Source organism: Musa acuminata, chromosome BXJ1-9, assembly GCF_036884655.1.
Source record: "Musa acuminata AAA Group cultivar baxijiao chromosome BXJ1-9, Cavendish_Baxijiao_AAA, whole genome shotgun sequence".
NCBI classification, from domain to species: Eukaryota; Viridiplantae; Streptophyta; class Magnoliopsida; order Zingiberales; family Musaceae; genus Musa; species Musa acuminata.
The window spans coordinates 39323239-39349499 of record NC_088335.1 but is presented as its reverse complement, the minus strand read 5'-3'; the positions used below and the strand labels follow the sequence as shown (position 1 = coordinate 39349499).

General features: G+C 40.1%; 1 protein-coding gene across 5 annotated transcripts in view; it reads right to left on the bottom strand.

Annotated features, from left to right (window-relative positions):
• LOC135593502 (lysine-specific demethylase JMJ17-like) overlaps nt 1-22452 on the bottom strand; it is a 53614-nt gene extending 31162 nt beyond the window's left edge. For 3 of the 5 annotated variants that reach the window (XM_065083599.1, XM_065083598.1, XM_065083597.1), the window contains exons 1-8: nt 21063-22452; nt 9581-9638; nt 8836-8958; nt 8579-8636; nt 8345-8481; nt 7439-7597; nt 7251-7337; nt 5560-5760 (exon numbers count right to left, since the gene is read on the bottom strand). In XM_065083599.1, the coding sequence (XP_064939671.1) occupies nt 5560-5760; nt 7251-7337; nt 7439-7597; nt 8345-8481; nt 8579-8636; nt 8836-8958; nt 9581-9638; nt 21063-22399 (2160 nt within the window). In that variant the 5' untranslated portion in view covers nt 22400-22452. The remainder of the gene's footprint in view (nt 1-5559; nt 5761-7250; nt 7338-7438; nt 7598-8344; nt 8482-8578; nt 8637-8835; nt 8959-9580; nt 9639-21062) is intronic. The other 2 variants (XM_065083601.1, XM_065083600.1) reach the window with 1 other exon arrangement.
• Between the last annotated feature and the right edge of the window lie 3809 nt (nt 22453-26261).

Sequence of the window (26261 nt, the reverse complement as noted above, 5' to 3'; positions counted from 1 at the left end):
TCGACGGGGACTCAGGCAAGCCGCATCTAGATGGTGAGTTGGACTAGTACGTACCGCCCATACCATGCCGACTCGAGCGGTACAACAAACTATGAAAAGGTATTAAACATTGGCACACCATGGTGTTTCAATATGTCAATAGCAACATAGGGTTAGTGCACCCATGTGCCAACACAAAAATAGCCTAAAACTACCCCTGCCCCTACCATAGTAAAAAATAGTCCACAAGAGCACCACAGTTCTATCACGGACTTAGCTGGCTTTGCATAAATCGTGCGACACCCTTGTGTGTCCGTCCGCAAAGGGTCAGCCTCCCCGAAACATTTTATGGTTCCTTAAGGACCTACAAAAGAGAAGACAGATTAGAGAAAGCGTTTAACTAGGGATCCACAAGGAGCCATTTCAACAAACACTTGATAGGTAATGCAGATTACAAACATGGACTTCGTAAGCTCTGAACGATCGCGCGACAAAGGGTCGAAGGTGATTCGCCACAGACCAAAGTCCTCATAATTGCCCACATAACACTATTGTGGAACAATGCAGCGAACCAGCCATAAACACTACCTCAAAGGCCCATCCAACCATGTGCCACACCAAGGTAGCTCCTAGGTGTTGTATTGGCTAACACTCTGCACTACTCTGCGGAGCTTGTTAACCCCCCAAAAAGCTACCTGGATGGTCTGTTTCTAGGCAGTTTTGCTTCTGCACGACAACTGCACACAACCTGCGTTTACAAGCCTGAAACGGTAATAAAAGCCAACCAAATTGGGGCTGCCATGCCTATTGCCAACCCTTTACACGTTGTGCAAAGCATGAATAAAACCAAAAGACATGAACATACATAAGCATTACATCAAACACCCCGTTTATAGCTTTGTCTATAACATTCTCTCCCACTTATTCCTTCAACGTCCTCGTCGAAGCCTTTGCAGACACTGCATCTCCTCGCCTTTGCTAAATCATCAATCTTTTGCTACAGCTACAACACCCTCTTGGCTCCCAACTGCTCTCCACCGTTGTTGTTAAGTAGTCAACTTTTGATTCGCCATGCTACTTTAATTCGCAAATGACTCTTGACTCTGGTGTGGGGTCAATTGAGTTGTGCTGATCCTTATTGGTTCCTACAGATCCTTTAGATGAAGGAAAAGACCTTCTTTATTATACGTCAATCTCTTAAACGTCTCACACCGCTTGAACTGGATGGATGCCTCTTGGAGCTTTAACGAGCATTGCCTTATAAACTTTGAAGTTTTTGGGGTCTTTCCTTCATAAAATTTGCCCATCGATTCCTCTTCAACCTAGTTGTCACCTCCAAGTAGGTTTGCATCACTTCTGCTTTTGATTGGCATTCTGTTGGGAAATGAAGAGAATCTACTCCTAGTAGCACCAACACCATTAGTGAGGATTTGACAATTGTTGTCTTTCACTAAGTTTCTTCGAAGGGTCTTTGAACATGTGCAAAGCTTCTCTGATTGATAAATAAAAAACATGAGGTACTCGGTTTCGCTCATTCTCTTAAGAGTTGAGAAGGCAAAGGTTACTTGACTTCGCCCACCTCCTCGAGGGTTGCACTCCATGCATCAAGCTGGTTACTAGCCTTCACCTACTCTTTGCTCGCACTTCCGAAGCACTCAAAGTGTTTGCACTCCTTACATTGAGTTAACTACTACAATTCGCTTTCTCACTCTCATCGTACTTCTAGAATGCAAGAAGTTTATTCCGAAAATAGCAAAACTTCGCCCCGACTTGGAGCAAGTCTCTACTAGTTTTGGCCACCTTTGAGATTGTACTATCTCCTGCATATTTTCTATCGCCTACTCCTCTGAGTAGAAAAGGTACAATACCATGTACAGCCTACTTCGTTCCATGGTCGAGCACTCCTGCATCGACCCGAAGTCCTCCACTTTTGAATATTTTGATAAGAAGCCCATTAACACCAATCTTACAAAGTTCACTGGCCTCTGCCCTTCAACCTTGTCTCGATACTTGAAGTTTGCCTCTGCATTCTTCACCTCCTCGGCCCATTTCAGGACTAAGCGCTCTCCCTCCAATGAGAGCAAGGGATCGATAATTCCACGGAAGTCTCGCCTATGTAGTACCATGACGCTACCATGCCCATGGCCCTATAATCTGTCTTCTTGCATATGTGTCCCTGTCTTCGCGATCGGTAGATCCGCCTCTACGACACTACAGCACTCCTCCGAGTCTACCTCTATTCTAACCAACACTTGATTTTGGGTAGCTGAGTCCCTCGCTTCCTTACCCCTTTCGACCACCTACTTCAACACCATTGTGGTCTCCAAGCAATTCCCCTTGGTCGATGGAAAGATAAACTGCAACTCTCATGCATGACATCCACTGTCATGTTGCAGAACTCGCTCCGATTATATTCTCCTTAACTTCCTTGGTAGCAACGTTCGCTTACTTAACTTTGTCCTCTAACTTGTCAGGCTCCTTTAAGCGAATATGAGCTTTGGAGCAATCTAACTCTCCAGTCGCTCCGATCATACCTTCGTATGATCAAATCCCCCCCCCCCCATGGGACTCATTGGTACTTGCACTCGGAATTCCCCCTCGGTAGTACACAACCCCCATATGCTAATGACTAAGGCTTTCATCCAATACAAAATTTGATGCACACAAGGAATATCCACCTCTGTGGTACCATGACATTCACTCCTTGAATCCATAGCCCTTCTTGCCATCGTGTTGTTCACTGAAGTGGAGCTCCCAGTAGCTCACGATCATACATTTATATGATTAAGTCCCTTGCGGGATTTCTCTCGCGTATGTCGCATTGCCTTGGATAGTTCCACTACAATCTGGTGCACCATGTCGCCTCCTTGTGACATCTTTATTACATTCTGATCTTTATAGGATGAACTCGGTCTGCGATCTCTCCATGTGTGGCCTCTGACAACACATCGCAAGGCCTCTGCCACATATGATTGTGGTCGCTCCTTTGGCAATCGACATTCGTCCACTCGCACTCGGGTCACACCCGGACAATGCACAACTTTAGGACAGTCCGTCACCTAGTAGCTTTCGAAGCCCATCGACTTCACTGAAGTTGGTGTATCATTGTTTGGATCCTAGGCTTTTGCCCCCCAATACAATCTCTGATGTGCACCGCTTCTTTCACGACAACTCGAATGGCAGCACTGTGGCATATTCTTCAAAAGTACCCGCCTTTGCGTCCTCTTGTCCCGTGCCAAGGCTTTCTGATCCCAACTTCGCTTATGCAAGTTAAGTTGTCTTAGTTCCTCCGTCAAATGCTTCATCGAGATAATATGCATATGCCTCGAAGCTCCCTTTGTCATTAGCACCATGCAGGATAAGTCTGCTCCATCAGAATGAGGGACCCATGGATCAACATGATCTCACTCTTGCCTCTACAAGAGTTCATATCCTTAACCTCTGTCCAAAGAAAGCTTCGTGCCCCTGCTCCATGTTCTATCTTCTATGTCGACTCCCTTCATGCGGCTTAGGCACTTCACAAAGTTCCACCAAAGTTGCTCCGCCCTTTGGTTTGCATTGAGTTGTTGGTGGCCCTCGCACCCACTATTTCACATCGGCTCCAAGTGTGCCTTCATTTGGTATTGCCTTGGGTTACTCCCCCACTTGATCTCACAATGTATCCACCAACACATTACCTCATGCAAGATCATACAACGACTCCTCGCCACTCAGTCGGTCCATTGAGTTTCGTGGAGTTGTTGTCTTGAGGTACCCTTTAACATGTGTAGTCTGTTGCACATGATTCTCCCTCTAGAGAACCGAGATTTATCCCTCCTGGATATCTATCTTATTGGAGCAACTTTCCTCTTCGCATCCTTCCCTCTGGAAGTTTCGGAGACCACCATCCTCTTAGACTACTCCGTCTTGCTTAATAAGTGCGGAGGGCAAACGCACTTGATAGATTACAACTTTTCGCTAATACAACGCCTGCTGCACCCCTCAAGGTCTAGCAATATATTGAACTTGCTGCACACTTCAACCTCCTATGGACGTATCCTTCCCATACTAAAAAAAAAAAAGTTTCAAAGCTCCACTGCGCCGAGTTTCGGTCGTCTTAGGATGGCCACGAACAATCCATCGTTCGCATACAAGCCCTTGCATGAGTACCGAATTCTTCGAGTTAGTAATTCACCTCACCTTTATGAGCTTTGCACAACTCTTTCGATCATTGAGGAACCCACCTTGCATAGTCTCATCCTTTGCCAAGCACCCTACGCCTTGCCTTAAGTACCGTCAAGTTTAGTTGCCAACATCGATCCGCAGCTCGAACTCAACCATTCCAACCTTTGTGCACTACGCGTTCTTCCCGACTCACTTGTCCTCGTGGTATCTCTCGCACAAAGGGTTGGTCATTCCTCTAAATGTCAATCTTGGATGTCCGCTCTGAGCGACTCCTTTTCTTATACCTCAATGCTCGTTTCCCCCAAACGATTGCACGTGCTAGCTGCCCTCAACACAGCCCCGCTAGATCCCTCACATTTGCATGTCAAATGTTTCTAAATGTGCTTGTCCTGCTCTAATACCATCTATCACGAACCTAGTTGGTTTGCCTAATTCGTGCGACACCCTTGCATGTCTGTCCTTAAAGAGTCAATCCCCCCGAAACCTCTTATGGTCCCTAAGGACCTATAAAAGAGAAGATAAGTTAGAGAAAGCATTTAATTCAAGATCCACAAGTAGTCATTTCAGCAAACACTTGATACGTAATGCATTAATCAAACACAGACTTCGCAAGCTCTAAACGGTCACATGATAAAGGGTCCAAGGTGGTCCGCCACAAACCAAAGTCCCCACAATTGCCCACATGACACTGCTACAAAACAATGCAACGAACCAGCACTAGACACTACCCTAAAGGCCTATCCAATTATGTGCCACTAGGGTAGCTCCTAGGTGTTGTACTAACTGACACTTCGTACCACTCTGCGGAACTAGAAAACCCCCAAAATGACTACCTAGATAGCCTATTTCTGGGTAGTTTTGCTTCTGCATGACGACTGCACAACCTACGTTTACAAGCCTGAAACAACCACAAAATCCAACTAAACTAGGGCTGCCAAGCCTATTGTCAGCCCTTACATGTTGTACAAACATGAGCATTACATCAAACACTCTGTTTATAGCTTTGTCCATGACAGTTCGACATAGCTTCACAACAATCCTTGCTTGGAATCACGTTTATTTTTTGTAATGAATAATGGTGTATATCTTTGGTTTCAAAAATTTCTTTCCACTTCTTCCTTAAAGTATTATTTTAATTCATTATAACAAATATCAGGATATTAATATGTTATTTTCAGCAAACCCAATTAACTAGGTGGTACTGCAGTTATTTAATCCAAAAGGAGTTAGATTTATTTTTTCATTTAAAGATAAATCTCTGCAAATTGAAGAATCACAGCTCAAAATTTGACAAGATAATTATAAAAGTCATCATGTAAAATTATTTTCAAATGCAAAAAATATATTATTGAAAAAGTTCATATGGGAAAAAAATCTCATATTTTTTCGAGATAGCATACAAAAGTGTAAAAGAACCTTCTTTGTTATGGCACTTGATCTATTAGGATATAAATTACACCCTGGGCCTTGAGAAAGTCTATTTTGTAAGGTCTCCACCATGTTTGTCATTTCAGATACAGAAGACACCATATGCAATAGATCACCAAGCTCCGCGAGAGTATGACGGTAAAGGAGATGATGCTTTTCGGGTTTGCATTCACAAAGATGCCTCCAATGCTAACAGATTAAAAAAAAGGATCTTGGTTATCAAAATGCTACACCACAAAGACCAGCAAGCATGAAAATTTCCACAACTTTCTCACACTTGTGAAATTATGACATGACTGAGTTAATGAGAAAGTAAATTTTGCATCATCTAGTGTCAACCATGTGTAGACCACATAGGAAATCCTAGCCAAGTGTTTCATTAGCTTTCTGATCAACAAAATAAAGAGTGTCACAAACTACGCCAAAGGTGAACATAACTGAAACATGTGTTACTACTGTTAAGGACAACACAAGTGTCAAGTGACAAATATTTTAGGAATATGACACTTCCATAATTCCATTATGCAAACTTGTCCCAATGACTGAATCTGCAGAAATGGTGAATCGTGATTAATCAGAAAGTGTAATTTCTTTAGGATCCTTAGATAAATCACTATAAAATGTAAAACCAATATTCTATAATAACTTTCAACGAAAATGATGGCACCATGCTTTCTTGGTTCAAGGTGTCAAGGTGCACCATAAAGTGTCTTCATCCTAGTGTTAGAAACCAAGACAATTATCTATGGTTTGAAAAGATGCTAAAACAGAGAGCAGATGCTACTATTTATCTCATACGTGAATGAAAAAGACAATGTGGTAGTCCAAATCCAAAACACGCATGAGAATCATGTTAATCAAAAATGATTTATAATTGTCACATTCCAAAAGAAAGAACAAAAAGTTGCTGATCAAGGGAGCTAAAAAAAAGCTGCTGCTAGTATTAATAATATTAGGAAGCAAAATAAAATAAATTAATTATGCAACTTAAAGACCCCTTTACTATCAGGCATTTTTTATAATCACTCATACATAGAAGAAACTGATGCTCATTACTTTTGTTTTACCAAGCTGAGCAGGATCCTAGATTGGATATATACTTGCACAAAGCATCTTTTTTGTTCCATTCAAATGGCAGTCATCGGATTTTTTTAAGAGAGATGTTTAGGAGACTCAGACTGTTTGATGCATGTAATCCAGAATTTTGCCAACATCTGCAGCTTATGTTTGAATAAAAGTGGTGAAATTTTTTTAACTTGATGAACAACACTTACACATGGATGCTTGCTTCCATTTATCATTTAAGTTGGTTGCTGGTACATACCCCCTTAAATTGCCATTACCATTTTTCTTCTTAAAGAGACAAAGACAATAGTGAAAAGGCAAGCTAGAAAGAACATAGATCCTAATATGCCAGACCTGTAGTGGTCCAACAGTGAACTGGTACAAATATCTGTATCGAGATCTAGAATCTTGGTATCTACAGCCACATTAATGTAATTCAAGAATCTGAGGAGTCATGTGGAAGAAAGATAACCAAAATTGGTATGAAATTTGAGTTATTTGTTAACATTTGCATGGTAATCATGTTAACATCTTTACCTAAACTATTTCCTATTTACTTAGACAACATATGTTCTTGGCTGAGAATAGTTATTATTTCCAAGACAACAACATACCTCAAGGCAGACAAAAGTAGATGGTCTGCAGCTGCATGTAATGGCGGAAAGATAAAGATACTGTTGACATATAACGCATGCAGGATCCTACAAAATTTCTCAGGTTCTTGATCATATCAGAAAAAGACTTGAAGCAAATTTGCGAACTGAGATAGACAGTTAGGCACAACAAATAAAAAAGAATCTACCTCTTCACAGCCCACATAATTGGGATGTTTCTTTGGGCACATTGGAGAAGATCTGACAATACCATTAACCCACAACTGCTCCCTATACTTCTTTTCTCTAACAAATACCATCTGCATTTCTTCCTTCAGATAAGGCAAAGCTTTGGAATCACAGTCGCTCTACCAAAGAGTGTAAAATGAAGTTAGGAAGATTTAAATGCCCTAGGAAACAGTACCATTGATTTTAACACCAAAATTTGAACCAAGAACCACTAGGGAAAAATGACAAGTCTGCATAGCATTGTGCGAAGGCAAACTTTGAAAACATTGGCCAATTGTTGAAATTAAGAATATGAGAAAGTAACCATACAGAACAGTACAGGCCTGAAAGAAATGGCAAATAAAATAAAATATTACCAAAAAATCATAGGATGATCACATGGAGTCAACAGCTACATCATGAAAAGAATATATAGTATAGATGTGACAAATTGTGTAAACAAAATGTCAAAAGACATCCTGTTTTGCTACCAAGTATTTTTTTGCAATTTTCATATGGTTGCACAAGTTTTCATGATCATCACAGAGTACTCATTTTCTTTAGGTAGGTGTTCATCATTTTATAAATTTGATCAAAACATATTAATCAACATATAAACAAACCTGAAATGGAACTAAACATAATAACAATGTCGATAAGGAAATTGTAAAATAAATGCAATTAGGAATTAGCCAATAATCAAATTTAACAGGTCACCATATGTTTTATAGATATGGCTAAAATGAACAAAGTAACACCACATTTAGTAAATGCAATGACACAATAAGAAATGAAAAAGAAAAAAATTAGACATATTCAAAGTTGACAAGCCTTTCCAAAGTCAATAACATAAAAAAGAGCATCAGCAAGGTCACAATGAAGTCAACCTTAACAGCTACACAAAGAAGTTCTTCATGAGATAAAACAGCAGCCTTTCGATACAACCGATACAAGTCTGCTCCAACTCCACCATGAGGCAACCAGTCCGCAGGAGCAAAATTGACAGCTTCAGCACAATTTAAGCCTGAAACCCAGCCGTTAAGCTTTGTTGAATAAATTACAAAATGAACTAGATTTGGAATTCACAACACCACTGGTCAGTTAATTAAATGACTACCTACCAAAATTGAAACCACCATGAAAGGACCTTGGAAAAGTAATGACAAAGTTTCCAGGCTCCTGCAAAGGAGTGCATCTCTTAAAAGGTCACATAAATGTTTCCAACATGAAATACTATTACTATTACCACCAAAAAAAGTTACAAAAAGCTGTCATCTCCTTTCATGTTAAGGATAAATCTGAATGAGAAAGAATGATCACACTCCCAGTACCATACGAGAAAACAACATTTTGGATAAAACTTTTTCATTTCACTAACCTGCAGAACACTATAAACTGGAACACCCTTTTCCAGCAAAATAGAGGGATTAAGCATTGTGACAAGCTGGAAAAGCAAATCTGGTTGTGCCTCAAATAGATCTGGAAGAGTCGTTCGCATAACCTGTAAACACGAAAAAGAACAGGTTAGCTAAAACCATGAGGATCAAGATGGTCCAAAAGATTCATCTAATAAAATGACCAAAAAGATAAAAAGATATTTCAACAATGCATGAGAAGATCATATTTCTTGGACATGCATGAAAGTGGATCTATTACAAACATCCAGTTATGCAGCATACAAAACAAAATTGATGAGCTAATAGTCACATAGTCAACCTCATCAAAGTTCAAAGCTTATTAAATATTCTACATCTCCACTGTATTTCCGCCCTGCATGTCTTGGCTTTGAATGTTTATATTTTAATTAAGTTCTAAATTACAAAAACTTTTGTCTAAACAAGAAGCAATACATTTGAAACAATAATTCAACCAAAATGAACCATCAAATGACTTAAAACCATTTTTCTTCTCATGCGTGCTTCAGCAAGATTTCAACGTCTCGTCCACAAAAAAAATTCCATAAGAAACTGCTGACCACTCCATTTATGATATAGAGGAAACACTGATAAAATTTAAGATATTTGAGTGTCATATTTAACTACAGAATCTTGTTGACTCCAGTACTACTGTTACAAATTCATTGGATATACAAGTATTTATAGATGACTAAGAAGACAAATTACCTGCTCAAAAGCATTAGCCTCAGATCCTGGCACACCATACCAACACTTTGGTTCTCCCCTGAAATTACACAATGCCAAATTAGATTAAATAATTGCCGCTGGAAGAACTATTAAAACTTATGTGAACATGTATGTGCAAAAGAAAAATGTGCAGTCTTTTTGTATTCTGTTGAGTATTAGAAAATGACATAAACCAAAATTTAAAAACAAGAATCAAAACAAAAGAAGGTAATAAAATGTGGTATCAATCGGTTATGTTTCTAGATTGACAAAATTTTTCAAAGCCAGATTCATTGAGGTAAGGTGCTTATGTTCACATGATACATGAACAAGGTTACATGATCATATGAGCCAGGATTCTCAATTTCGATATGTACCACCCGATACGGGCAGTACGTACCGGTCCAAGAGGATACCGGTACACAGACCATCCTCTATAGGACAGTACCAGTGTTTTGACCAGTACCGAGGTGTATCGGCCGATACCGCCTTAGATTTCGACCGTTATCGAGGCATACCGATCGGTACACCCTGGTATGGTAGGTGAAGGTATTTTTAAGGTTTTAGGATGTACCATCGGTACACTCTAACGTACCGACAGTATATACCGATACGTACCATACCAAGCAAAGCTCGATATGCCGATACAGACCGGTATTCAAAACCCTGATATGAGCATCCTTCATTAACCTCGTATCTACTTGTTGATGTGCTATGTTTCACACATTTACACAAATACAAGGGATGGAATTATTTTTTGATTTACAAAACAAGGTTATGTGATCATACAAACATCCAGCACCAACCATATACTTAAAAGAACTACACCAATGGCTGATACATCTCTTAAGTCATTGGATAATGTCCCTTTATCCACTAGATAGGAAAATGATGCAAAGCATTTGGCTTACATAAAACTCCCATTAGATACCTAAAATTTTGTACATTTATAGGTGAGATGTGCAGTTTAATTAGGTTGAATTGCCTATCTAAACAATGACCCAACATTAGCTATAACATGCTTGTCTCTGTCAAATCTTCTTTTCAAAATCATGAACAGATATATTCCACAATATCAGATTCTCAAAAAAAGTTGAATGAAAAGATCCTATTGCCTCTGAATTTTCTATCTAGCAATATATCCTACCCATGATTGCTAGCCACTGCTGACTGACTGTTGAAAATTTTCCTCAGGTTCAAAAACCAGGGAACTTTCAGACAACATATATTTAAAACAATCAGGATGTCTAATGCATATTAAGAGCATGGTTTTTAATTTCGATGTGTATCGACGGTACATACCGGTCTGAGAGCCTCTCGGCACACGGACCACTTGCCACTGGGCGGTACCAAATTTTTTACCCCGTATCAAGCGATACAGGGCTATATCGGACGGTACTGACTTGTACCGGGGGTACCGATCGATTTTGACCATTACCGACCTTTCAGCTATTTTAGCTAAAATAGTTGAAAACACTAATACAATAAGTACTAGTGTTTTTAGCTATTTTAGGCATGCCACTCGGTACGCCCTAATATACCGTTGGTACACCTTGGTATGTACCATACCGAGCAAGGCACGGTACGTCGGTATGGATCAAAATTGCGAGCATTGATTAAGAAAAATGACTGTCTTGTGATTCCTTACTTATATGTTGCTCATGGAAGAATGCTCATATGTTATGCTTTTTTAGCTGCATTATTTACCAACCATTCTATACACATGTATGACCAATATGGAGCTCTGCCAGCATGGTAAACATAGATCCAGTTTGACATGCATTGGCATAGAAAGATATAGCCAGCATGGTGATGATGCCTTTGTAACTAAATGCACCTTAAACATAACCATGTGTAAACATAGTGTGACAGAATGCAGTACTGCAAGAAACTATGTGACAGCCAGGGCAGGCAGGTGCCAAGACAGTGCCAACAATCTATGTCCCCACAAAAAAATTACACCCAAAAAGCAAAAATGCATGCCCAAGTCTATCCAACATTGGAACAAACATATGCAATTACTCCAACATGGCAACCATGAATGAAGATAAAATCATGAAGGCTAGAGAAAGGGTTAATCATAACAAGTATAAAAAAAATGTAAAGACGTTTGAGGAAATTGAAGATTAATCAACAAAATCTTCTAGTCTGTAGGCACCAAAATTTCCTAGATACCCCGCACAAATGCCAGATGTGAAGTCCAGAGAACCTTTAAATGAGGTCAAAAAACACATATGATAGATAGAACAATCAAGAAATATTATATCAGTGACAAAGATGAGTAGGAAGCAGTAACTCCTAAAAGTAGAAAAAAATATTCGCAGCCAATATTAGAAGGAAATAAACAATTTATGGCATTTGACTACTAGTGTTTTAAATTTAGTATAGGGAGAAGAGATTTTGAATATCATAAGCATCTCATATTGAATTGGATGATCAAACCAAGAATCATTTTTGGAAATGTTTAGAGTTATAGAAGGAATGCCTTCAAATGAATTTACAATTGAAGGGTTTTGGATGACCACTTTCAAATAAGTACATTGGAACTTCAGCCGTAAAAAGAGAAACAAGGGCATGGTGTAGATTTTGTTACTTATGATTTCATAAATGTCACTAATCACTTCAAGAAAAAAAAGACAAATGCTTGATTATTTTAACTTTTAAGAGTGCTCATGACTCATGTTTACAATCATATAAATTGTTTTTTTAACTAGAAATGCCAATAGGGTTATGTGTACGGATTATAGGCTCTTAATAATTAAAATGCAAAAAGAGAAAGGTTTGGAACTTGGACATGGACAATATTAATATCATATGATTGTTGATGGCCACTAAAATTAGCAGCATAGCATTGGAAATTTTTGGAGAATCTAAAAACAAAACTGTAGCTTTTGGAGAGATCTGATGGTGGTGCGAGAAAGTTGAAACGCATTTGCTACTAGAGATCATGCTTAAAAATTGGAAAATGGAAAAAATGAGTAAATTTTTATAAGATATATAGTGACCAAAAAAGAATAAAAAAGGGTCATAAGTATGACAAATACAAGGTTTATGGAAAAAATATTGCTAGAAATTATGTAGTGAACATTCTAAAAAACCTTATCTCAAGGGATAGAAAATAGTGGTAGGGATAAAAAATTCTGTAGTCTCCATAGATTTGTTTGTGAAATTAAAACTAAGGTAAAAAAAAACTGGAAAAAAATAAGAATGCGGGACCTGATGGTATTTATATTGAGGTTTGAATGGCGTTCAAAGATTAGGCATAATTTGATTGACTAGTTTATTTAAAGATACTTTAACAATTAAAAAAATCCACAGCTATTCTATTTATAGAGATTAAAATAATGAGTTATGAAGAGTGATTGATGATAAAATAAGATGTGAAATAAGTAATTTTAGTTTGTGCTTGCTAGATCGACCATGAAGATATTTATTTTAAGGCAATTAACGAAAATTATAAGAAAAAATAATTATTTGGAAATAGTTTTTATTGATTTAGAAAAAATCTATAATGTTCCTAGAGATTTATTATTGTGGATTTTAGAAAAAAAAGGTATAGTCACTATTTATATTAATGTCATGAAAGATATGTATAACAATCTAGTCACTAATGTTTAAATACCAGGGAGTGTGCATAACAAGTTTTCTATCACTGATTATTTGAGATCGATCTTGGTTCTTATCTTTTCAAATTAATAATGGATAAACTTGCTTTCATATGCATAAACAGGACAAAGCTTCATGATATATGTTATTTGTTAATGATATTATTTTAATTAATGAAAGTTCAAATGGAATTAGTTTCAAACTTGAGTAGAAACAAGAATTAAAATGAAGATGCTTTAAATTAAACAGGAGTAAGACTTAATACATGAGATGTAATTCAAGTAATACTAAACAAAAATTACAAATGTAGTTAAAATGAATGAAGAAGAAGTTTAAGTAAGAATTTTAGGTACTTTAGTTTGATTATTCAATATGAAGGAAATATTGATGAAGTTATGCTCATAAAGTAAATGCTAGTGACTTTAAAAAAGAGGAACCTGGGTGGTTGAAGAAGAAAAAGATGCAAGCAGTTTTCTATCGTCATCAGATATTCTTTAGATTAAAAGAAAAATTAACAAGATTATTGTTAGGCCAATCATGCTTTATGGATTTATGATCAAGAAACAATATATCTAAAATTTTGGTATCATTGAAATGAGAATGTTAAGGTGGATGATAGAATAACAAATGTTTTCATTGGTGAACAATTAGACATAAATTTGACACAGAATATAAGTATGGATGTGTTATAAGGAGATATATAACCGTTATAGTTAGACAAGATGATGACTAGAAAGTATAAACAAACTTTTGATTTAGCTAAAGATATTATTTTGTACTAAGTTCAATGACAGAAAAAAATCCATGTAACCACCCCCACATAGTCGGAAAATGGACCATTACAGCTTGTTATTGTAACATAGATAAAGAAGTCCTAATTTAGGGCGTATCGCCACCTTTTGTTTTACTATTCTTCTTCAAAGTTGATGCATAGTTTTCACCTTTACAGTAGTGATTATTCATCATAAAAGATTGCTTCAGCCCCACTCTGCACTTCCTAAAAAACAGTTAATTATAACCTTTACAAGGCATAAACACTCTCCACCTCCTAATAGCATGGATGAAAGCACACAAAGCAGTCGCCCAACCAAGATTAATTTGAATCCAAAGACATTATTTCAAAGAAGGGCCAAAAATTAGGCACCTGAAATAATAACTATCACACGAACAAGACAGTCCCCTAAAATGACAACAAATACATTTAAGATAAACCTAGATTATAACTAAGCTTAGCTCACTAACTCACCCAACTAAACAACTCGAGATCCTACCCAACCAGCTGAACCTTTCATCTTAGGACTCAAACTTAAAAACCAATTTTACATCTTATTCTCACATTTGCTGCACCAATCTGAATCGAGCAAAGCAATCAACTGAGACAAGAATGTCTTTTAAGTGCATCATCTAGAAGGCATAAACAAGCTATTGAGTCATACATACATTAGATTAAGAAGCTTCAACAAAAAACAATTCATTATAGCAAGGAGGATCTCCAAGCAACTCAAATGGCAAAGCATTATTGTTTCTGTTGATAAATAAGATAACTTTTGTAACCTCTATTAGAATTTCAGAAAGCCTGTGCCCTGGAGTACTTCTTCCAAATCGGTGCCAGTACAAGGTGCCCACCTCATCGATCAAACCGAGATTATGATCAATAACAATTTTGCCAAACCATAATCTGGGGTGACAAAAGGAGCTACCTAGAATAGATAATTGTAAGTACCAAAATGATTCATGTTATTTCAACCTCTTGTTTTTACCTCCATTCGCCTAGGTGCCAAGGCAAGTGTCCAGGTGGTAAAACAAACTGTGGACCACTAAATGTGCATACATAAAATCCTACAAGTGCACACATCAGAAAATAAAGATTCAAATATATACATGTGATTTTGGAGTATTTTGTAAATTCACTAGACCAACACAAAATGGACAGTAGATCAAGGTTCTAAATTTCACATGGACCAGCACAGACCATGCTGTTTTTACCAACCCGAGCATGAATTGGCATGCTGTCACGGACTTAGCTGGTTTTGCCTAAATCGTGCGACACCCTTGCATGTCCGTCCGCAAAGGTCAGCCTTCCCAAAGCTTCCCATGTCCCTTAGGACCCACAAAAGAGAGAACGGGTTAAAGAAAACGCCTCATTCGGGATCCACAAGCAAACATTTCCGAAAACACTTCAAAGACAATGCAAATTACAAACAGACTGTACAAGCTCTGAACAGTTGCACAACAAAGAGTCAAAATAGTCCACTACAGACCGAAAATCTCTCACAAGTGTCCACATGACACAACCTTTATTTACAAGCCTAAAACGACTACTAAACCCAACTAAAATGGAACTATTAAACCTTCGGCTGTCCCTCTACATGCTAAGTAAAGTATGAACATACCAAACGACACGGACATACATAAGCATTACATCAAACATCCTGTTTAGAAGTTTGTCCATGACATTCTCCCCCGCTTATTCCTTCGACGTCCTCGTCGAAGCCTTTGTCGACACTGCAACTCCTCGCTTTTGTTGAGTCTTCAATCTTCTGCTCCAACTGCAATGCGCCTCTTGGCTCCCAGCTGCTCTCCGCTGCTGTTTTTTTTTTTTTTTTTAGTAGTCGAACCTTTGATCTATCATGCTGCTTCAACTCGCCAATGACTCTGAATCTATTGTGGGGTTGGCTGAGTTGTTTTGATCCCTGTTGGTTCCAGCGGATCCTCCAAATGAACGAAAAGACCATCCTTACTATACGCCAGTCTCTCAAATGTTCATGCTGCTTAAATTGGGTGGATGCTTGTTGGAGCTTTAACGAGCATCGTCTCGTAAACTTCTGAAGTTTTGGGTCCTTCCTCCACAAAATTTGCCCATTGACTCTTCTTTCACTTAGTTGTCACTTCCAAGTAGGTTCGCATCACTTCCGCTTTCGATTGGCATTTTGTTGGGAAATGAAACGAACAATCTACTCTTAGTAGCACTGATCACCGTTGGTGAGGATTTGACAACTATTGTCTTCCATTATCTCAGAAGGGTCTTTAAATATGTGCATAGCTCCTCTGCTGGATAGATAAGAGAATTGGGGTACTCGGTTTCGCCCATTCTCTTAAGAGTTGAGAAGGCAAAGGTTACTTGACTTCGCCCGCCTCCTCGAGGTTGTACTCCATGCATCGAGCTGGTTACTGGCCTTCGTCTGCTCTTTGCTCACACTTCTGAAGCACTTAGTGTTTGCACTCTTTGCGTTGAGTTAGTTACTGTGATTCACCTTCTCAATACCATCGAACTTCTGGAATGCAGGAAGTTTTCACCCCAACTTGAAGTAATTCTTTCATAGGTTTAGTCGCCTCTGGGATTGTACCGTCTTCTCCATCAACCCTGTCACCTACTCCACTGAGTAACAAAGGTACAGCACCGCGTACTGCCTACTTCGTTCCTTGGTCATGCACTCTTGCTTGACCCGAAGTCCTTCATTTTTTGCTATCTTGATGAGAAGCTCGTTGACACCGGTCTTATGAAGTTCCTTGGCCTCTGCCCTTCAGCCTTATCTCGGTACTTGGAGTTTGCCTCTGCATGCTCCACCTCCTCGACCCCTTTCACGACGAAGCGCTCTCCCTCCATGAGAGCAAGGGATCAATGGCTTTCACGGAAGTCCCGCCTCTGCGGTACCATGGCGCTGCCATGTCCATGGCACTACTATCCGTCGTCTCGCATCTGCATCCCTTTTCTTCACAATCAGTAGATATGCCTCTATGGTACTCCTCCGAGTCCACCTCCATTCTAACTGATGCTTGATTTTGGGTAGCTAAGTCCCCCTGGACTCATCGTCGCTTACTCGCCTCTTTCGACCCCCTGCTTCAACACCTCGATGTTCTCCAAGCAGATCCCTTTGGTCGATGGAAAGACAAACTGCAACTCTCATGTATGGACTCTACCATCACGTTGTAGGTTTTGCACCGATTCTGTTCTCCTTAGCTTCCTTGGTAATAACGCTTGCTTACTCGACCTTGCCCTCTGACTTGTTAGGCTCCCTTAAGCGAATATGGGCTCTAGAGCAATCCAACTCTCCAGCTGCTTCGATTATACCTCTGCATGATCAAGTCTCTCCCATGGGACTTACTGGTACTTGCATTTGAACTTTTTCCTTGGTGAAACACAGCCCCCATATGCTGATGACCAAGGCTTCCATCCGATGCAAAATTCGATGCACGCACGGAAGACCCGCCTCTACGGTACCATGGCCTTCACTCCTTGAATCCATAGCCCTTCTTGTCGTCGTGTTGTTCACCGAAGTTGAGCTTCTAGAAGCTCCCGATCATACCTCCGTATGATCTAGTCCCTCATGGGACTCATTCATGTGTATCGCATTACCACGAACTGTTCCACCACGATCCGCTGCACCATGTCGCCTCCTGGTGACATCTCTATTGCATTCTGATCCTTGTGGGATAAACTCGAATTGTGATCCCTCCATGTGTGGCCTCTGCCAATATATCGTAGGGTCTCTTCCACCTTCGATTTTGTTCGCTCCTTTGGAAATCGACCTTCATCCACCCACTCTTGGGTCACACTTAGATGAAGCACCGCTCTAGGACAGTCCGTCGCCTAGTAGCTCCCGAAGTCCCCCGACTTCGCTGCAATTAGTGCACCATTGTCTGAATCCTGGGCCTCTGCCCCTACCAACACAATTTTCGCTGCGCACCGTTTCCGTCATGGCAACTTGAATAGCAACACTGTGGCATATTCTTCAAGAATACCCGCCTCCGCGTCCTCTTGCCCCGTGCCAAGGCCTTCTAAACCCAACTTCGCCTCCGCAAATTGAGTCGCCTTAGTTCCTCCATCAAATGCTTTTCCAATATAAGGTGCATGTGCTCAGAAGCTCCCTTCGTCTTTGGCACCATGCAAGATAAGTCTGCTCCGTCAGAATAAAGGACCCATGGAACAACATGATCCTGCTCTTGCCTCTGCAAGAGTTTATGCCCTTGACCTCTATCCAAGGAAAGCACTATACCTCCGCTCCATGTTCCATCTTCTATGTTGGCTCCCTTCATGCGGCTTGGGTACTTCGCCAAGTTATACCCAAGTTGCTCCGTTCCATGTTTTTGCATTGAATTGATGATAGCCCTTGCGCCCACCATTCCACGGGTCAGCCCTCCCTTGAGTCCGATGCCTTCATTCGTGTTGATTTAGGTCGCTCCCCCACTTGATCTCGCAATGCATCCACCAATGCATTCTCTCGAGCGAGATCATGCGACGACTCCTCGCCGCTTGCTCAGTCCATTAAGCTTCGTGGAGTTGTTGTTTGTTGAGATACTCCTCAACATGTGAGGTCCGTCCGACATGATTCTCCCTCTGGAGAGCCGGGACTTATCCCTCCTGGATAACTGTCCCGTTGGAGCAACATCTCTCTTCGTTTCGGAGACCACCATCCCCTTGAACTACTCCGATTTGCTAAACAAACTGTGCATTGTTCTGCCTCCTGCAAACGCACTTGCTAGATTACGACTCCACGTCAATACAGCCCCCACTGCACCACTCAAGGCTTAGCAATATGCTGAACTCGTTGCACACTTCAGCCTCCTATGGACGTATCCTTCACATGCCGAAGAGAAAGTTTCAATGCTCCATAGCGCCGAGTTTCGGTCGCCTTGGGATGGCCACGAACATTCCATCGTCCGCATACAAGCCCATGCATGAGTACCGAATTCTTTAAGTTAGCAATTCCCCTCACCTCTGTGACCTTTGTACAACTCTTTCGTTCGCTGAGCAACTCATTCCACCTTGCATGGTCTCATCCTTTACTAAGCACCTCGCTTGCCTTGAGCACCATCAAGTATAGTTGTCAACGTTGAGCTGTAGCTCAAACTCAGCCATCTCAACCTTTGTGCGCTCCGCATTCTTCCAAGCTTGCCTGTTCTCGTGGTGCCTCTTGCGCGAAGGGTTGGCCATTCCTCTGAATGTCAATCTCAGATGCCCGCTCATCCGAGCGACTTCTTTTCCCAACATCTCCATGCCCGTTTTCCCCCAAACGGTCGCGCGTGTGCTGACTGCCCTCAACGCAGCCCCGTTAAGTCCCCCACGTTTGTATGTTAAGTGTTTCTATGAGTGCTTGTCCCGCTCTGATACCATCTGTCACGGACTTAGCTGGTTTTGCCTAAATCGTGCGGCACCCTTGCGTGTCCGTCCGCAAAGGTCAGCCTCCCCAAAGCCTCCCATGTCCCTTAGGACCCACAAAAGAGAGAACGGGTTAGAGAAAACGCCTCATTCGGGATCCACAAGCAAACATTTCCGAAAACACTTCATAGACAATGCAAATTACAAACAAACTGTACAAGCTCTGAACAGTTGCACAACAAAGGGTCAAAATGGTCCACTATAAACCGAAAATCTCTCACAAGTGTCCACATGACACAACTTTTATTTACAAGCCTAAAACGGCCACCAAACCCAACTAAAATAGGACTATTAAACCTTCGGTTGTCCCTCTACATGCTAAGCAAAGTATGAACATACCAAAAGACACGGACATACATAAGCATTATATCAAACATCCTGTTTAGAAGTTTGTCCGTGACAATGCGAACCACCCCTTTTCAGATGATTCATGGGTGCTTCATTGGTTATCAAGTAGTAACCCTCCTGAACTTGGTGGTAAGCCTGGTTCAATCCCTTTTTTCTTTTAATTTAGGGTTAAAGCAAACCACTCCAGTCTCCCTCCTCTCGATAACTCTAGTGGTCGGCCGGTCGCCATCCAATTGCCTGCTGTCGCAAGCTCACCATGTACGACTCCTCCTCCTCTTCCTCCTACACCACCTACTGTCACAAGCCAACAGCTTCCTCCAAACCCAACATCACCCCCCCCCCTCTTTTTTTCTCTTTTCCTTTTAATACATGGTGCATCGATACACCAATTCATATTGAACCCATATCAGTCCCTTACCCAAGGTTTTAAACCATGTGTAACATGATATTGGGCATTGTTTTATACAAACGATCAAATGAAGTAAGCCCTTCACCATGTCCAAATGCTCAAAACATGAACTTGTTAGATTGTTGCATAAAGAAACTCATGTTAGTTTAAGGGTATCCTAGTTGATGCACATAAAACGAAGCTTCAAACATCGTAGGTCTTGCCCCAATGGAATTGATTTTGACCTTCAAGAAATACGTGCCCCGATGACTGATTTAAGTTTACATAATTGTGACCTTAGTCCTCCTAATCAAGGATTGTCATGCCAACAAGCACATATCGAAATTTGTCATGCTAGAAATGCATCAGCAAACACCATGCCAACTTTTTATTGAATGAGATGACAAATAATTGGATCAATTTTACAGGTCACTAGCATAGTATGAAAGATATCAACATGCTCTCATGTCATAAAACAATAATCCTTACTCCTAATCAAGGTTCTGAATACCGTACCGTACTACCAATCAAGGTGTATCGATCAGCTGTCGATACGGTATGTACCGAGCTATATCGAGCATACCGAGCATATCGACACATGATACACTAAAGTGTATCAATGTACTACCCATATCGGTCCTTTATCGAACCGGTACATACCGCCCATACCGAGTGGTACAGTACGGTAAACCATGCTACCAATAGAATTTCAACTCAACTCTAGATGCACATGCATATATAATAAATGAATAGGAATCTACTTTTCTGACATAAGTCAATAATAAAATTATCATAATTTACTATCTTCTAAATATATGCCTAACTGATTTAATCATCATTATATCATCTTATACCTATCTGTTTAAATGAAGCAATTTGGTATCAATTTGGAGACGGTATCTATAGTCAATCTCAATATACTCAAATAAAGCACAATGGTATCAATTAGAAAAGGTATCTGTGCAGAAATATATACATACCAATGCAGGTAGTTAATTGAGTAAAAACAATGATCCTCAACATGCCAACAAAAGGATGAAAAAAGCATTCCCACATAGAGCCAAGGAACCATGACACCAGCAATATTCTCACGGACTGCACGAAGCATTGACCCCGGCAACTTTGGCAGGTTATTGAGGTTCCATGGACTTGAAGCATATTGTCTCCAGACATTTGGATCTATCGATGATGGAATTGGATCATTTGCACGAGGGAATCCACTTCCATACAACGATGTATCCAAATCGCTTCCATACATGACCTCCACTTCTCCTGATCTGCCTTCCACAATCTCCCAAAACCGCTTTTCTATCTGCACACGACTGGCATTTGTCTGCCCAAACCACTTCCTCCTCATCCGATCATCCATTCGCTTAAATGCATTCACCGAGTACAGCTTCCCAGGCACAAAACCAAAGCAATCCGTATCAGAATTCAAGCACTCCAAGCAATACCAGTTCCCTGATGGAATTTTCTCCAGAGGCGGGGACAAGCAGTACAAGTGACAGCCTTTATCGCATCGATCACAAAGGAGCATGACTTCCCCATGCAACCCGCTCTTGCACTGCTCGCAGATCTGATCCAACACCTCTTCAACCACCTCCTTTGCTCTCTCGCAGCCTAAACCCTTCCTTCTCCTCTTCCGATTGGGGATCTCGGTCTGGGCAGAGGTATTCCGATCTGGGCACCGCCTGGTGCTCTTGCCCTTCTTGGTTCCCCGGTCCAATCGGCTGTTGTACTCCTCGTAGTCGTACAGATGCTCGCGGTAGAGCTGGCAGAGGACGTGTTTGGCGCACTCGGAGATCTTGATGGCCGGTCGGACGAAGCGGGCAACGTCGGCCCAGCGCTTCTCCGCACAAACCATGTCGTAGCCGCCGTAGCGCTTGACGGCGTTAAAGAGGCGGCAGAGATCAAGGTCATCGCCCTCGAAGACGACCCGCCGCGGGAGGGATCGCTTGCCCAGGTGGGATTCGAGGAAGCGGCCGTACTCGAGGCGGAAGGTGGCGGGGTCGCAGGAGGGCGGTCGGGCCTGGAGGCGGTGGATGGCCTGGGACTTGGTGGGGAAGGTGAACGCGGCGCGGTCGAGGGCGAAGGGGGGGTTCCAGGACCGGGGAGGGACTATTCGGCAAATGCCAAAGGGCTCGGCCAGAGGGCGAATCTTGAAGATGAAAGCCAACGGGTCCGCGAATTCCTCCTCGGTGGGGTAGAAGACGGGTGCCTGAGGGACGACGGTGGCGGAGGAGGATGAGGAGGCGGCGCTGCCCAGGGCGTGGCCTAGGACGCCCTTCTCGACGGCGCGCGGTCGACCTTTGCCCATCAGGAGATCGCGTAGGGTTGCGAGGTCGGAGGGAGAGAGAGAGAGAGAGGGGTGTTATAATTGGTAAAGAAATAACGGTAAAAAGATGTTCCTGGTGGGAGAGAGAACACGACGCTGTCTATCCACGTTTTTGCTAATAAGTGAGTGGGACCACAACAGGAATCAACTCTTATTCCAATCCGCAGGAAGGTAAGATAAGAGGGTATGAAACACCATCTACAAAATAGAGAGAGGGCACGTCATTCGTCGGATTTCGGATCTTTTATCGCTCCTTGCATCATTAATATTAATTATATCATTTCAATATATATTCCTAAACAATTTCTTCTTGCTTTATCCTTCTTTTCAACTATATGGATCTCAAATGATGTTTGTACGAACCTTAACTTTTATTACGTTATCTAAAATGAATTGTCCTACAAATTGTAATCATTAGATCTTTGTCGATAAAAGAATTATACTAACGATTCTCACTTCGTTGACAAAACTAAAACCATACAGGACGATGGATTTGACATTGCTCAAATTGGATTGCCGTTTGCTTTTTGGAGTACATAAATGTCAAATTTTGGGTGTAGCAATGGAAACCAACAAAGTTCGTAAAATTTAGTCTAATTATAGTCTGAATTCCAAGTGATAAGATCCATCCAAGGTTTAGTTCATTTTAAGGTAGTCCTGTGCAATTTTGTGATTTTTATTATTCTTCATGCTATTTTCCATTAATTTCATGTTTCTATTCTGATGTTTATGCTTCTCTTTGATGTTTTTTTTTTTTAATATTCTCAGCTTGCTTTTATCTTATCAGAAATCTTCTATAAAAGAGAATTTTGCTCAAAAAAATACCCTTATGAAAGGAATTACCTTTCACATATTAATTAATTAATTAATTAATTATATATATATATATATATATATTCAAACTTATGCTTCTCTTTGACTTTTTTTTTTATTTCAGCTTGCTCTTATCTTTTAAGAAATATCGATAGACAATTTATTTTTTAATATATTCCTTCGAGCAACCTCAAGGGAGAGAAATAGAAATTTCTATTACAAATAACATTTCACAAACTTAAAAAAATGATATATATATTTGTTTTGTTAATATCTATATGATTTTATATATTATATTTCCTTAATTCTTCATAATCTTTTGTATTAATTTTACTTTTGTATTCTCAAGTTCATGTTTCTATTTTACATTAAAAAAAAACTCTCAGCTTGCTTTTACCGAATAAGAAATATTTTACAAGAGAGAGAGAGAGAGAGAGAGAGAGAGAGAGAGAGTTGTCATTTTTAAATATATTCATCCTTGTAAGTTTGAAATTAGTGTATTCGGACTTAGATCATAAGATAACATGTAAGTTCGGTCTAATATTAAAATCATATATATATATATATATAATCTTAATATTCGTCCAAATAATTACAGTAATAACTACTCTGAAAAAATAAATAAAACTTAAAATTTTGACCAGTATAATCGTTTTCAATGATACTCTTAAAGAGGTATCGATGACGATTGAAATCACCGCACCTGCGATTAACTGCATAGGCAAATAAATTTGTGTACATCTAGTGTTGATGATTGGCTGAAAGAGTCGTGTCCGATACGCCAACCTCTTAAAGTCCGAAGCCTTCACAAAGAAGAGGTCAAGCTGAGTGCCCTCGCACCACACGCAAAGTCGCGCATGCAGTCAAATCCACATTTCGATCTACTCATCAGAATTCCTCCATCGCACCTTCGCCTTCTCTGCCTCTTCCAAAACTCCTCTCCTCGCAGTACACGCAGACTTTGTAAGCAGCGGATTCGCTTTATACTTTGCATCGTATTGACTGGGAGACGATGTGGACTGGATATTTTATGGGGCACACTGAGGAAGTAAATTCTGAATCCTTCCCTTGGAAGAAGAGAAGGCAAAGGAAACGAATGCAATCTGTCGCTGAACAGCAACAATATGATCTATATCTTGCTCGGAATACAGAAACCGAAACACCTCCGGGAAAGAGGAGATTACTAATCCAAGCCATACTTCACACGATATACAGAGATGTGAAGAAGACGAGTATGATCAGCTGTCATCAGCTTCTCTTCTTTGCATGACTGCATTGACTCCTCGACCCAAACACCTGCTCCATCTCTTCAGCTCCGATCTCGATGAGCTCCGCTTCGGGCCACAGCCTCCTCTTGCACCGCCGCGCCGTACCTGGCTTCCTCGGCGCCGGCGGGCAGCTCAGCGTGGTGGACGGGAGCTTGCTCTCTTCGGCGGTCGGCGTGTGGCACTCTTCGTCGTCGTCCTTCGACGGCGGCGCCATCTTGATCGGCCTCAGCGAGAACTCGGGCGGCGTTGTGCGAGCGAGCTCCGGGGAGGCGGACATTTCAAGATGAGTGCAAGGCTTGGTAGAGAAGGTTGGGGAGGGGGATGTAGGAGAAGAGGAGTTGTTGGCATGACTGTGTTTGTTCTTATATGATTCTTTTTCCCTTGTCAGCTCTCCAACTCTTGACCTACTCTCTTCCATATATGCTTTCTTCAACAATCATCTCCTGTTATTTTCTTGGAATCTGCCTTGTTTTCTCTCTTGTTAAAATTACAAATCTGATCATATTTCATCTTTACGCTTTTAAATAAATAAAATAATAAATTTTAAGATTATTTCGTAGAGAAAATTATATATATATATATATATATTTAAAATTTATTCATTGATATGAGATTATGACACATGCATATATGATGACTATCGTTACCATACTCTCATCCGTTGATCAACACATACATGAAATCTTCACTGGATCAACACCTCAGTTTTATTTGGACAATAAGACAGTCAAAATTATCGTATGAAGTCATGTGACATAAATAAAAGTATATGTCAACACTACTCCTGCCTTCACCATATATATATATATATATATATATATAATATTACATGTTGGATTTTAGTGCTAAAAATATAATTCAAATTATGCATCGACTATAGTTTTTAGTTGAAATTTAAGTCTAGTTGATCCTATTATAATATCTTACTCTCACACTTTTGTGTATTATTCTCGTCTTTTTATTTTCATTTTTCATTTTCTTCTTGTGAAGTACGAACACTCGATGATAGGCCACATTATTTTCAGCAATGCTTTGCCTTGTTGTATGAAGCCCAACAAATGTCCATATTACAAGTGTAGCCCAACTATACCACTCACTAATTATGCGCAAACGTGACACATATTCATGTATGAATTACACAGCGATATAGTTAGCTCTTATTTTATGGTAAAAGTAACTCAATTCCTGTTTCTTATGTTTTGCCAATAGAAAGTGTTTTATCTTTATTTTCTATTTGCAAATCAAATAAAAAAATTAGAATTCATTACAAGAAGAGAAGATTTACACTTGATCTACAAACCCAATACTCAATTACTTTTTTTTTTGTCCCTTTTTTCTATGGATCGATCCAAATCGGTTTTTCTAAAAATATTATCATATTTTTGTATAGATTTTTAATAATATTAAAAAATTATAAATAAAAGAACACATGAAAATTTAAAGGAAAAGATGTAAGTGATTGGAGTATTCTGGGTATTACCTTAAAATAAGAAGCGTTGCTAGAAAATTCTGAAGAGGGGAGGTGACAGTTAGTTAAAAAGAAGATTTAGATTTTTTTCACAGTCAAATTATTTATATAAATAAATTTATATAAAACATATATTTTGCACTCTGTGCTGATCGATCAGTGAGTGTATTCAAAGTGAAAACTGTATGCTCACCAACTCCAGTTATTGGAGTAGATGATGGGACTCTGTGCCTCGTATCTGTTTCCGGAAAAGATACAGTTAGCTCAGAAACATAAAGTAGTGGCGTGGAGAGCT